We start from the raw sequence: 13,093 nt of genomic DNA, 5'->3' as shown, positions 1-13,093 counted from the left end.
AGCACAGCAGCATTGTGCCCACAGGACATCCTGCTGCCTCATTAGAGCTTCATTTCCTACCTGCAAAGTCTTAGATCATAGAGATAGAAAATGTGGAACTGCTGGGCTTGCTGAAATACATGTTACACCCACCACTGTAATTACTTGGTATACTGATTGTATGATCTTTCTACTTTTCTGCCTTTCTCTCTTGTCAGTGAAACAAGCCCAGGGCTAAGACATTTCAAATTCAGGACCATCTCTCAGGTCTACTATGTTCAGGAGATATCAGTTGAATGGATCAGGATAGCCCTAGAATTTGAGCCATTAGCCCAAAAATTTTTATTGTAAACCTTTGCTTATTTGTCTAGTAATTCTTCAATATCTGATCCTAGTGATTTTTGTGAAGGCCTTTGGTTCCTTGACTTTTATTCAGTTTAACTCCATGTACTAAAATTTAATGAACTTTGAACTTTTGCTGCGTTAACTGCTCAGGGTCCTGCCAGAGGACTTCCAGACTCTAGAGAGAAGCAGGTGTGATCATTTCATTCTAATGTCCTCTGTGCAGATAGCAAGTAGACAGTGTCAGGATTTGGGCACTTTGAGTGGTAATCAAAGTCATGTTGGTAGGGCCCAAGAATGGGATCACTTGGATGCCCTTGGTAGAACAGGAGGGAAGGGCACCCTAGTTTAAAGGAAAAATGTGCTTATGAGCATGTATGGGCAATGCACACATTTTAAGGATAGGCCAACTTGCTGCTTTATTCCAAATGAGCATGGATATGAAGATTATGCATACAAGACATACAAGGTAAATATCTATTTTCCCCTTCTCTGGCAGGCGTAAAACCCTTCAAGTGTTCTTTGTGTGAGTATGCAACTCGTAGCAAGAGTAACCTTAAGGCTCATATGAATCGTCACAGCACTGAGAAAACCCATCTGTGTGACATGTGTGGCAAGAAATTTAAATCGAAAGGAACATTGAAAAGTCACAAACTCCTCCACACGGCCGATGGTGAGTATATGCCTGAAGAGCGAGAGTTTCTGTTGGAAAATGTGGCTGGAAGTTCATGACATCTGACTCTAGCAGATACTGTGGTTGTGTACCTACAGGCAGAATAGAGCAGGAGTTTGGTGGAGCTTCCAATCGGAGAAGTAGCCAGACCTTGCCCAACACTTCATTGCCCTGTGCTCAGCACTGACTGACACAGTGTGTGTGTGTGTTTGTGTGTGTGTGTGTGTGTGTGGTTAAGCCTTTTATAGTTCACTGTAAATTAAAAAAATTCATAATCAGATAGATAAAATACAGTAAAGCAGTAATGTCTTGAGTAATGAAAACATTCAGTTATATAATTATTCATGAATTTTACTCCTCTACAATCAATCAGCTTAGAGATGTTTCTTGACATGACACTACCTTATTCAATGGAATCCCTTACAAAGTTACGCCTGTAATTAAAGCAAATGCCTTCAGAGTTGGTCGGGAATATCCACTGGCCTATGAAAGTGGGTTGAGATGGAGCGTAGAGGACCTAAGAAAGATCTGGACTGTTTGGTGAACTTTGAGAAGAGAGAATGCAAATGTAATTGGGAATACAAACTAGCTGTGGGAGATGAGGGATGGATCAACGGGAACCAGAGTGTCACAAGATCACAGGGACACACAGTCTTTCCTGACAATCACTTCACTTCGATGATAAGCAAAGGCATCAAATGGTCTCCTGAGCACTACCAGGAATGATACCTCAGCATAAAGCATAAAGCCCTGAGCTTTGCTGAGTGTGTCCCTTCAAAATAAAAAGATGTAGAAGCATGCATATGTGTGTGTGTGAGTGTGTTGTGTGTGTGTGTAGCCAAAACTCCAATTTAGGCTTTTTGAAAGGGAATGCCACACGGTTATGAAATCTCTTCTGTCAAAGAATAGGAAATATCGCCTTGTTTGTCTTTCTTACTATTTTTTCTGACATATTTGAGAAGATTGGGATATTTGTAATATCATGTTTTATCTGGAAATACCCAACATTCTGGGAAGAAGGAACAGCATCTTTAGGTTGGTGAGGAAAATCCATTGCAGGGATGTCTTGGTGGGCCAGCTTCCTTTCCTTGTTTTGTTATGCTGAAAAGCAGGGACATGAGGCTTTAATAGTGCTTGAATCTCATATAGTATTTTCCCATTTTAATGTACCTAAGCAAAGAAGGAACAATGCCACGTGACGTTATCTGCGCATATGGGGGCCATAAGAACAAGTCCAACAATCCCCATGACATGGTTCAGTCATAAACATTAAACTGGGGGACCCTTTCACCAAAATTCCTTATTGAACAGCTCATAAAGAGAAGAAAAAATAAAAAGTGGGTAGAATTGTCCCTGTATAAGAGATTATTTAGTAAGACTTATGGCTGTCAGAGAAAAAACACATAAAATATTCAGAAGACATACGTGTCCATTTAATGTCTTTTGAAATAGTTGGGGGTTGTTAGACCCAATGCGCACGGCTTTGATCTGTGATTAGGATTGTGCAGTACTGAAGTTAAAAAGAGTAATGTGGGTTACTGATGGTTGGGAGGTGAGAGAGTTAAGGAGTAAAAATGAGCTTTGTAGGGGTGTGCGAAAGGGCAGAATACAAAATACACATTCTGCATACGCAAAACATAACTTAGGGATAGGGAATACTCTTAATATATACTGTGGGCGTGGGGGTGCTAGTCCCTGCGTGGTTTTGAACGTGTAGACTGGTAAGAAATTGCCAGTGACAACCTTAGTGCAACCGAGCAAATCTCAGCACACCCCAAGTTAGGACCCACCATTTCTGGCCATTTGGGCTGGCACCCAGGGAAGGCCTGGAGGCCTGGGGGCAGGAGAGGGGACGGCTGGGGGCCTACCAAGGCTCCCAGCACGCCCAAGCTAGGGAGAAGGCCTTAATTATTTAATGCAACAATGGCGTCTCCCCAAACCCCATGCCGGCTAGAGCTAGCCTCCAGATCAAGAAAGGATTCGGTAGAGAACCGGAAGCCAGGATCTGCCCGCCCTCCACCCTGTGTCCTTCCCACCCTAGTGCTGAGGGAAGGGTGGGGAAAGCTTGGGACCCCTCCAGGAGGGACCTCCCCAACACCCACCTTGTCTGGCCGCCTGGGTCTCGTAGTTTAGTGTTCCTAGGAGGCACTAAAGATATGGAGCTGCAAAGATGAGGAACTGCATAGATCCTTTCTAAATCAATCTTTCCTAGATTGCTATGTGTCATTTCTATTTTTATTATGATTTTCCATAGTTAGATGTTTTCCAAAGACCAGTTTGGAAGTGTGCCATTGGGGAATGGACTGGTTGCTCTACCTTTCAGTTCTGTTTGCTCATTGATGATGAATATGTACCTTTAACTAAGCCATAGCCATTTTAATGGTGTCCATTATTAATTTTATAAAAGCCTTGGAAAAGTTTGGTCACATCTGTTACCCCTTTTTGTAGTAGTTCTGTTTTATTTTGTTGATTTCTAGATTTTTTTTTTTTGATCTTGGTACTTTATCATGTTGTAATTCTCCCCAAACTTATCTTTTTTTGTTTATTTGTTTTTATTTTTGGATCACACCTGATGATGCTTAGGGGTTACTACTGGCTCTGTGCTCAGAAAATACTCCTGGCTCAGGGGACCACCTGGAGTGCTGGGGATCAAACCTGCATCCTTCCTGGTTCAGCCGAAGCAAGGCAAATTAATACTCTACTGTTTGTGCTACCATTCTGGCTCCCCATTTTTGGGGGATCATATGGAACTCCGGGGATTGAACCGCAGTCTGACCTAGGCTAGCATGGACAAGGCAGACGCCTTACCACTTGCACCACCACTCCGGCCCCTAAAAATATTATCTTTTAAAGTAAAATGTTAAATACTTTGTTTAGTTAAATTAACTAGTCTTTATTTATTTTCCTTTATAATTTTTCTATGTTAAGCATGCCTTCTTCATTTTAGAGGGGGGACTTCTATATTCTTCAAGTTTTAGTTTATAAATTCTTCAGTTTAATAATCTTAAATTTTTTTTTGTAATATGACACATGGAAAAATCTTTGTTATCTAAACAGCTATCAACTGATAACATATTTATAGAGAAATCAGTCTTACCAATTTTATTTTGAAATGCTAGAATTTCTCAAGATATTTTGCTCTGTTTTAATAGTTTTTGTTGTAGTTCATTGTAAGATACCATGTTTATAACTAGTTTTATTATTATCTACATATTTTTTTTATTTTTATGTATATCTTAATTTTTGTTTTGTTTTGTTTTGTGTTTTGGGTCACATCTGGCAGCGCTCAGGGGTTACTCCTGGCTTTATGCTCAGAAATCGCTCCAGGCTCGAGGGACCCTATGGGATGCTGGGATTTGAACCAATGTCTTTCTGCATACAAGGAAAATGCTTTACCTCCATGCTATCTCACTGGCCCTGTATATCTTAATTTTTTAAAATTTCTTTTGCTTTGGAAATTTTGGAACTATTTGTTCAGATTTTCAGATACATCATTTCATTTGTAAAACAAGGGCATTTTCTCCCCCACATAGCCTCTGAGCCATTTAATCAGATCTAAATGCTTTGTTGGGAAGTTAGACTCATACTGGGGTCCTGGTTCTCTCTAACAAGCTCCCAGAATTGCCTCTGTTTTAGAAGCAGGCATTGCTCACAAGCCTTCTGAAATGATTTGGTTTTAAAGGCTTTATGTTATCAGAAATAACTCAATAAATAAGTAGCTCCACAGAGAAACTATTTTCAGGAAGGAGAGTGTTTCTACCTTACAAAGTGACCTTGGTCAAAGTACTTCTTGCTTAAGTTTTCTCATCAATTAATGGGGTTGCATATGTGTGCCATCTGAGATATGCCTGAAATTTTTTCGGGTTGAATAGAATCTGGAACTTATGTTGGTTGAATAATGAAAAACACTTCAAGTACCTGCCACAGAGTGATTGGGAAATAATAACTTAAAAAGTGCCAGGTTGTAGGGGCCAGAGCTATAGCACAGCAGTAAGGCATTTGCCTTGCATACAGATGACCTGGGATGGACCCGGGTTTGATTCCCTGCATCCCATATGGTCCCCAGAGTCTGCCAGGAGCTATTTCTGAGCTCAGTGCCAAGAGTAACCCCAGAACCCTGTCAGTTATGGCCAAAAAAACCCCAAACAAAACAAAAATAAAAGTATCAGGTTGTTGGTTTCCTTTATTTTCCATCTTACTGATATTAAATGAAATGCTGTAAGTGAGATATTTTAAAATATGTCAGAGAAGCTCACTATTAAATGAATCTTTATGGGTATCCTTAATAAAGGAAAAAGGAATTGAATAATAATCTTCTCTCTTTATCTGTCCCCCCATCCAATTTTCACACATTTATTGGTTTCTTTAAAGTGACATATCTTTGTTTATACTTTCTCTTTCCCAAAGGAGCTTATTACTGTGCCTTAGAAAGGATAGGTCAGTCTGGGTGAAGTTTTCACTTAAAAGGATTGCCAATCTATATGTACATTGATCTATAAAGGGTCCAATTTGTTTTGTTTTGTTTTTGGGGCCACACCCGTTTGATGCTCAGGGGTTACTCCTGGCTAAGCACTCAGAAATTGCCCCTGGCTTGGGGGGACCATATGGGACGCCGGGAGATTGAACTGCGGTCCTTCCTTGGCTAGCGCTTGCAAGGCAGACACCTTACCTCTAGCGCCACCTCGCTGGCCCCAAAGGGTCCAATTTAAATCCTTTCCATGTATGTCAACAGTGTTCAAGAGTTCAGTGCAAAAGATCATGCTGTCACACATCCCTGCTTTGTACCATTAAAGAGGGTCCAGACAGGATAAGCTGTCTACAGGTTTATTCATAATTCTTCCCACCCATAGCAAATGGGGAACTGTTTTTATGCTATGTAACTAAATAAGAATTCTCTAATTATGAAGTGAAAGCTATTTGAAGTTCAATGCTAATTTAGTTCTTCCTCTTTCCCAACCTATCTTGCCCTCACATAGTTAAGTTCAGAAGTTTTTTGATAAAAATTACAAAGAGAGATTATCAAAGTTTCAAGCACTCTTATGTGTGTAAAAATGAGTGGAGTGGAGGGTTAAATGGAAGTACAATTTTTTTCCTTGTTTCTTCATTTTTAAATGGGGACCCCATGACTGTACATTGCAGTATTTCAGAGATGTGACTATGCAATCGTTTCTTCTAAAGAAAAATCAGACCAGAATAAATTACCCCTGCTTATCTCATAGATTCTTTAAATTTTTAAAACAAATATTCTAGGGTCCAGAGAAGTCTTGTATGAAGCTGACCTGGTTTTGATCTCCAGCACCCCTGAGCACTGCCAGATGTGACCCCCAAATAAAGAGCAATTCAAATAAAAATATAGAATTTAGAGCTGGGGATGTTTCTTAGTGATTGACAAGCAGTTTTCTTGCATATATGAGGTTCTTTATTTTGATTCCCAACAATTACAACAAATAAATATAAAATTATGCAGTAGAACATAAAAGTTAGCAGAAAATGATACTGGAACTACCAGTTTAGTTGATTCTATGAGACTTCAGTGATACAGATCTCTCCACAGCATCCTTGTTCCTGTCCTCCCTCCAGCTCATCCCTGGAGCATAAATTAAGGGCAGAGACAGAAGTGGGACTACCAACATGCACATGGTAGAAGTTGGTTTCTATTGTCTGGGTAATATGCAGGAAAATGGAGGGCTGATTTCAGGGCACAGGAGTTTTGTTTTATATGTGAACCCTATTGGGTTTCACTAGCAGCAACTTGTCTCAGGTTTTTATAAACCACAGATGCAGTGGGACTAACTAAACTCATATAAAAGATGAATCTTGGGCCGGGCGGTGGCGCTGGAGGTAAGGTGCCTGCCTTGCCTGCGCTAGCCTAGGACGGACCTCGGTTCGATCCCCCGGCATCCCATATGGTCCCCCAAGAAGCCAGGAGCAACTTCTGAGCGCATAGCCAGGAGTAACCCCTGAGCGTCACAGGGTGTGGCCCAAAAACCAAAAAAAAAAAAAAAAAAAAAAAAAAAAAGATGAATCTTACAACTTTATGAATAGTTAGTTTAGATTAATACCAGATTGAACTCTTGTATAGTTCTTGGTTTCATAAAACTGCAATAGCGCAAAGAAATCTCAGCTGACGTTTGGCACAGTGACTGTAACTTAACTCCCTTTGGTGCCTCCTTGCTCTTTCCTGTTCCTTTCTCTGGCTCTGGTCTGCCTTCTGCTTCTTTCCAAGTCACTTGCTGATCTTTTCTTCCTTGTCTCAAAAGTGATGCACTAATTACAGAGGATCCTCAGTCTCTAAGTGTGCAATTGCTGGAAGTTCAGCCTTTAAAGTACAGAGACTTCTTAGACTGTATTTTTATTGCTGTAGCTATTTCTGTTTTTGATTTGCCGTTGCACAAATTGCCACAGATGCCAGAACTGTGAAGATATGTGCTCTGCTAAATGCTTGCTTCAAAATGCCTGTTATGTTTCCTGCAGGGTGCTTTCTCACACTAGGTGGCAAGACCCTGGGTGCCAGGCAATGTGGGGGAAAGCAATAAGGCAGAGCGTGTAAAAGCGTCAACTCTGGAGGATGGGCACAGTTGGGACAACTGCTTGCCTGTCTAGGCAGTTTTGAACAAGCACTTTGCCCACACCCCATTTTTTTTTTTTTATCAAGGATGTATTGTTTTTCTATATCTGCTCTAGCAGCTACCACAAATGGGCCACACTCAAAATTATGACAGCCCTGTAGGCCAGAAATCTAACTTCAGGATTTCAGAAGGCCTGCACCCCTTCTAAAAGCTGGAGCTGAGAATGCTTCTGAAACCTTCTATTTCTCAAGGTTGCTCTGGCCTTTGGCTTATGAGCCCTCCCTCTCTTTCATCCTTCAAGCATTGAGTCTTCCCATCTTTCTGTCCCTTTGTTTCTATAGTCTGGCCTTCCTGCCTATCTTACATAAAGACTCTTGTGATTTCATTGAACCTACCTGGGTTCAACCCCGGATAACCTGTTCTCTCAAGACTCCCCACTTGATCACATCTGCAAAATTCCTTTGCCATAGAAGTTAACATATGAAGGTTCTGGGATTGTTTGGGGGTGGGGCATTATCAGCCTATCAGAATGGGACTTGTTTGTATTTTCCGGGCTTGTATTATGTTGATTCATTTTAAGCGTTGGCCATATGCACTCCCATTCTTCTAGTGTTTCACTAGGGATGTACAAATGACATATTCCTAATCACTCTTGGCGACACAAGCCAAAAATCGACATCTGTAGGGATTAATCTGTCTCACATCATATACTGAGTTCATATTACTCTTCTCTCAAATCTTCTTTCATTAGGAAGGTGAGTGAATAGTTAATATTTAAAGGGTGTCAAGGCTGAAAAGGGTAAAAGTCATTTTCATGAAAAATTTACTCATGCAAAATGCCACCTTTTTCAGTAAGTCTGGATAAGCAGTCATAAAATATTGTCACTTTTTATGCCTCTGAAATTATTACTAGTAACAGTTTAGGTTTATGTAGATTTCTTCTTCTAGCTATATTACTGTGTTTTCAAGTTTGAGGTGCACAGCACGTTTAATTTGGCAGGAATGATCTAATTTAACATGCATTTCAAATGCATTGCCTTAAATCATAAGGAATTTTCCACCTCTGTCTTTTCTGTTTGTATTCTGACGGAATCCAAATGCCAGCAGATGAAGGGGATTTTCTTTTTCATCAAAGGTTGAAGATCTTTCTACCGTTGGCCTTAGTTTTATATAGAACTCTTATCTCAAGTAACTAAGCAGCTAGAATTATCCTTAGAGAAACAACACATCAAGCAGAGGAGGATGTTCTAAGAAACAAAGCAAGCCAGTATTCTCCAGGTTTCTAGAAGCTGATTTTCTAGTAAGGGGACTTTTTTTTTTGTCCTGGTGGGTGATCTCTACAGTGGCCAGCAGGTGAGGGGTGATTGCTGCTCCCCTGTGCTCAAGATAGCCTGCTTCATGTGCACTGCAGCTTAAGTAAGCCAGAGTCTTACCCTGCAAGCTTCTCGAACATTCATTCCTCTTTCTAGAGCAGAACGGAATTCAGCAACAGCAAGCTCTCCTTGGCACTTGCCCCTTGCCTCTCTAACTGACAGGCAGAGTAGAAAGGACTTCTATTTTGCCTTCTGCTCTCTTGCGTCTAAACCCAACCCCCTCTATTTTCACTGGATAGCCAGAGTAAAGATCTCCTTAGGTTAAATTTTCAGCAAAGGCAAAGGTCAGATGTCCAGTGGTTTCCTATTCGTGCTGCTGGTCCTTGAATTCAGGATCAGTTCTGTCATAAGGCCTACTAGTGCTCCTGAGCTCCTGGTCTGCTGAACCCCACCAGCAGCTTTCAGTGACTTGCTGATTGGGAAGTTCCCATCAGACTTCTGCTCATACGCCATTGGGAGGGGGAACTGAAGGAGTGGAAAAGACATTCCACCCACTACCCTGTCATGGCTTCGTGGAAGCTGTACTAAATATTCACGTATTTATTTGTCAACTTAAAATTTTATTTTAGGTAAATGGGTACAATAGGGATAATGTTTATGGCTTTTATGTGCAAAGTTACTGTATCTTCACTACAGATCATACATTTAAAACATTTCACATTTAATTAAATAATTATGTTTTTAAAATTATTGATAGTTTAGACTTAGTCATATAATATTGCAGTACCAATGCTCCACCACGAGACAATTTCTGTCACCAATTCTCCCATGCGCCATCATCCTCCACTCCTCACTCCTACTCATCCAAGCCCTGCCTGTCACTTTGGCAGACACATAACAAAGATCATGGCGGCAGCTTAGATCTCATGTTGTTGAGTCTGCTTTGGATTTATAGCTAGACCCCTCTCCCCCATCACCAGTATAACGAGAATCCTGACCCCTATTCCCCCACTACTTCATTTCCTCATCTTCTTCCTACCTGCCTTGCTTTCTGTTCCTCTCTGTTCTCCTGCTTATGCTTTGGGAGATCACACATTTTTGAGGGAAATAGGACCTGGTAGTGAAGTCCTGTTTCATGAGCAAGCTACCGTGCCTGCAATGGAAGTGTTCGGCAAGCCTGGAACTCACAAAAAATACCTATCTGAAAATCATGGGGCTAAATAATGATGATTATGTCATTTTTCTCTCCACCTGCAATAGCAGTCTGTACCATCCACAACATGAGAAGCAGGCCTGACATTTGCCCTTTGAACTACATGATACTTCTTGGCTTTCTGAAACTAATTTGATGTCAGTTTCTCAAATTACTCTAAGCTAAGGTATTATTTGCACGTGGATTCCTGTGTGTGTGCGTGTGTGTGTGTGTGTGTGTGTGTGTGTGTGTGTGTGTGCGCGTGTGTATATGTGATTTTTTAAAGTCAAAGTATCATATACCTGCAACACTTACAGTATTGGAAAGAGTGCAACTCAGTTTATTGTCTTGAAGGAAGGAATGGCCTAGGACAAGACACAGTCCATTGCCAACAACAAAACCCTCCTTCCCCTACCATCAGCCCTTTTTCTTCTCTTTGAGGAAACTTGATCTTGCCTGTCTTTGAACCTTAGTGATACTGGTTCATAAAATACATACATGAAAGATTTGTAATCCACTTGGGTCAAAATAAAAAAAAATTATAAAAAATAAATACATGCTCTTTGGTGTCCGGCTTCTTCCTTTGAGTATACAGTTGCTGAGACTCGTCTAGGTTGTGATTTTCATCTTCGAAATTTTGGTCTGTAGGTAAAATTAGATTAATTTAATAAATAACTGAGATCTTAGATTCTGCAGTTTGTATCCAGGAAGCCGTTGCTCCTGCATTTAGCTTTCACTGCAGTACTTGCCGTGGAGTCTTTTCCTCAAAAGAGAAAGTGGTAAGTCTCAGCTTCAATTTGTCCTCCTTATTGATCAGCCCTACCCCAGAATGACTTTCTACTGTTTACAAGTTCAATCCTGCCTCTTAAGGCTTAAAAGATGACTAACCCCTAAAATAGTTACAGACTATTGACTCCTTGTGCAGAAGAAAGACAGAGATGCCTGCTCAGGAAGAATACCCTTAAATCATTGTACAACTTGTCAAGGTTAGGGTAGGAGTATGGAAAAATGGTGAACTTGTTTTGATATTTCATGTTCAGGAACAACTGATTTCATTTTGAAGCTCTGTGTGGAAATACTCACCTCTGGACTCTGTAGCATCCTGGCCTTTTTGACACAGATTTTAATCATCTTCAGTGCTTTTCTGTTGCACAACCTTAAAATAAGAGTTACTCCTGCGGCTGCTTCCTGACATGTTTCAGATCCAGACTGCACAGTTTTAGGCTTAACTTGGGTCACATATCCAGTGTAGGCCTGAGGTGGAGGCTGGGGGGAGGGCTCCAGAAAAGGCCTTATTGGTTATCAGGAGAGTAGATTTCTGAGCAGACAGCCCATTTAGGGCTCCTGGAACTTTCTGTTCATGACTATATGCTTACTTCCAAGCACTCGAATGTTAAGTGAGAAGTATTCCTTCTGAAGTACCCACTGTACAACGAGGGCACTGAATAGACTGTGGAGAAATGAATTGATGAATCGCTTGGGTAACTAGGCACTTTAGTTTAGCCACGGACAGTACAAATAATACAAAAGCAAACCCCCCACCCCAAAGTTCCCACTATCCTAATACTAAGTGATTAACAGGATAGTAGTAAAATGCATGGTATTTTGCAATTAAGTTATGAAAATAAACATGATTAGGAAATGATTCTGCTCTATAATGAAAATGTTGCAGAATGAGGAATGCTAATATTGAGTCAGTAAAGGATTTGGGGACTGTGAAGGTAAATGGGAAGACCTGATGGGAATGAACCACCAGGCCTGTAAGTATCAGAGAAGGTTATCCCCAGGCACTGGGAATAACTAGTATAAAGGCCTGGAGGTGGCTTGTGCATGCTTGTGTTGGGCACAGACAGGGATAGGTAGTTGGTGCTTGAGTCTGGAGGCAGGCCGGGGAATCTCACCTTGGAGAGTCCTACCAGCCATTGTGATACTTTTAAGGTTTGCTGCCAGTGGCGATGAAGACAGGGATATTGCTGGGAGCAGAATAAAGAAGTCTTTCTATAATTTCTTGATTTTGTAACGACTTTCACTTTATGATAGTTGTATAAGCATTTTCTCCTGCTGCTTTTATTCTTTCTGTTTAAGGTGTTTCATCTTAGGTTTATTAAATTAGAATTTGTCCCTGGATTGTTCCCAGTAAGGGAACTCAAAGCTACTTGAAGGCCTCTGTCATGGCTCGCCCCAAGTGATGGAGAAGGTCTGTTGTGGTCACCTGCATGTACCAATCCCCCAATCTCACCTTTCTCTACAAGAGCCCTCTATACTTTTTTTGTCTTTTTTTTGTTTTGTTTTGTTTTGGTTTTGGTTTTTCGGCCACACCTGTTTGATGCTCAGGGGTTACTCCTGGCTAAGTGCTCAGAAATTGCCCCTGGCTTGGGGGGACCCTATAGGACTCCGGGGAACCGAACCGCGGTCATTTCTTGGCTAGCGCTTGCAAGGCAGACACCTTACCTCTAGCACCACCTTGCCCTCCCCTATACTGGTTTTTGATGCCCAGGGTCTGAGTCCATCTTTATTGCAGACAGGGGTCTCCCCCACCTACACACACTTTCTAATGGACTCACTGAGTAGCAGAGAAAGAGTTTTCAGTGCCATCTAGGTTTTCTTTCACAAGAAAATACTTCTTGCTGCATTCTGCGATGCCCAGGATGACATGTGCCACCAATATTTGCATGTGAGCGGAATGGATATATCCATTGTGGTGATACATTCTTTGTCCCTTTTGGGAGAAATTGTGTTGGCATTTGGGACCTGAAGGAGTCTTCAGGTGATTGTGAATGGCAGGGTGGGAATAAGGAATGGTTTGAAGTTCAAATCTGGATTCTGCCACCAGGAATTTTCTAATTGGATATCTCTCATTGCTTACCCTCCAGGGTACATGATGTCTCTAGGTTTGGCTCTGTTCTTTGAGGGCCACTGGTTGATGGATTAGGGTTTATTTTTAGATGTATTGTCCAGGCATCCCTCCTGGCAATTTTGGGATCTTTAGGGTCTTGATAATACCCAGGACACTACATTTTGTTGT

At 41.2% G+C, this 13,093-nt stretch overlaps 1 protein-coding gene across 2 annotated transcripts in view; it reads left to right on the top strand.

Annotated features, from left to right (window-relative positions):
• ZFAT (zinc finger and AT-hook domain containing) overlaps positions 1–13,093 on the top strand; it is a 159,371-nt gene that overhangs the window by 74,513 nt on the left and 71,765 nt on the right. For both annotated transcript variants that reach the window (XM_049765564.1, XM_049765565.1), the window contains exon 9: positions 821–994. In XM_049765564.1, coding sequence (XP_049621521.1) covers positions 821–994 — 174 coding nt within the window. The remainder of the gene's footprint in view (positions 1–820; positions 995–13,093) is intronic.

The sequence above is a fragment of the Suncus etruscus genome, chromosome 19, assembly GCF_024139225.1.
Source record: "Suncus etruscus isolate mSunEtr1 chromosome 19, mSunEtr1.pri.cur, whole genome shotgun sequence".
Lineage (NCBI taxonomy): Eukaryota > Metazoa > Chordata > Mammalia > Eulipotyphla > Soricidae > Suncus > Suncus etruscus.
This window is presented reverse-complemented; position numbering and strand designations above follow the sequence as displayed.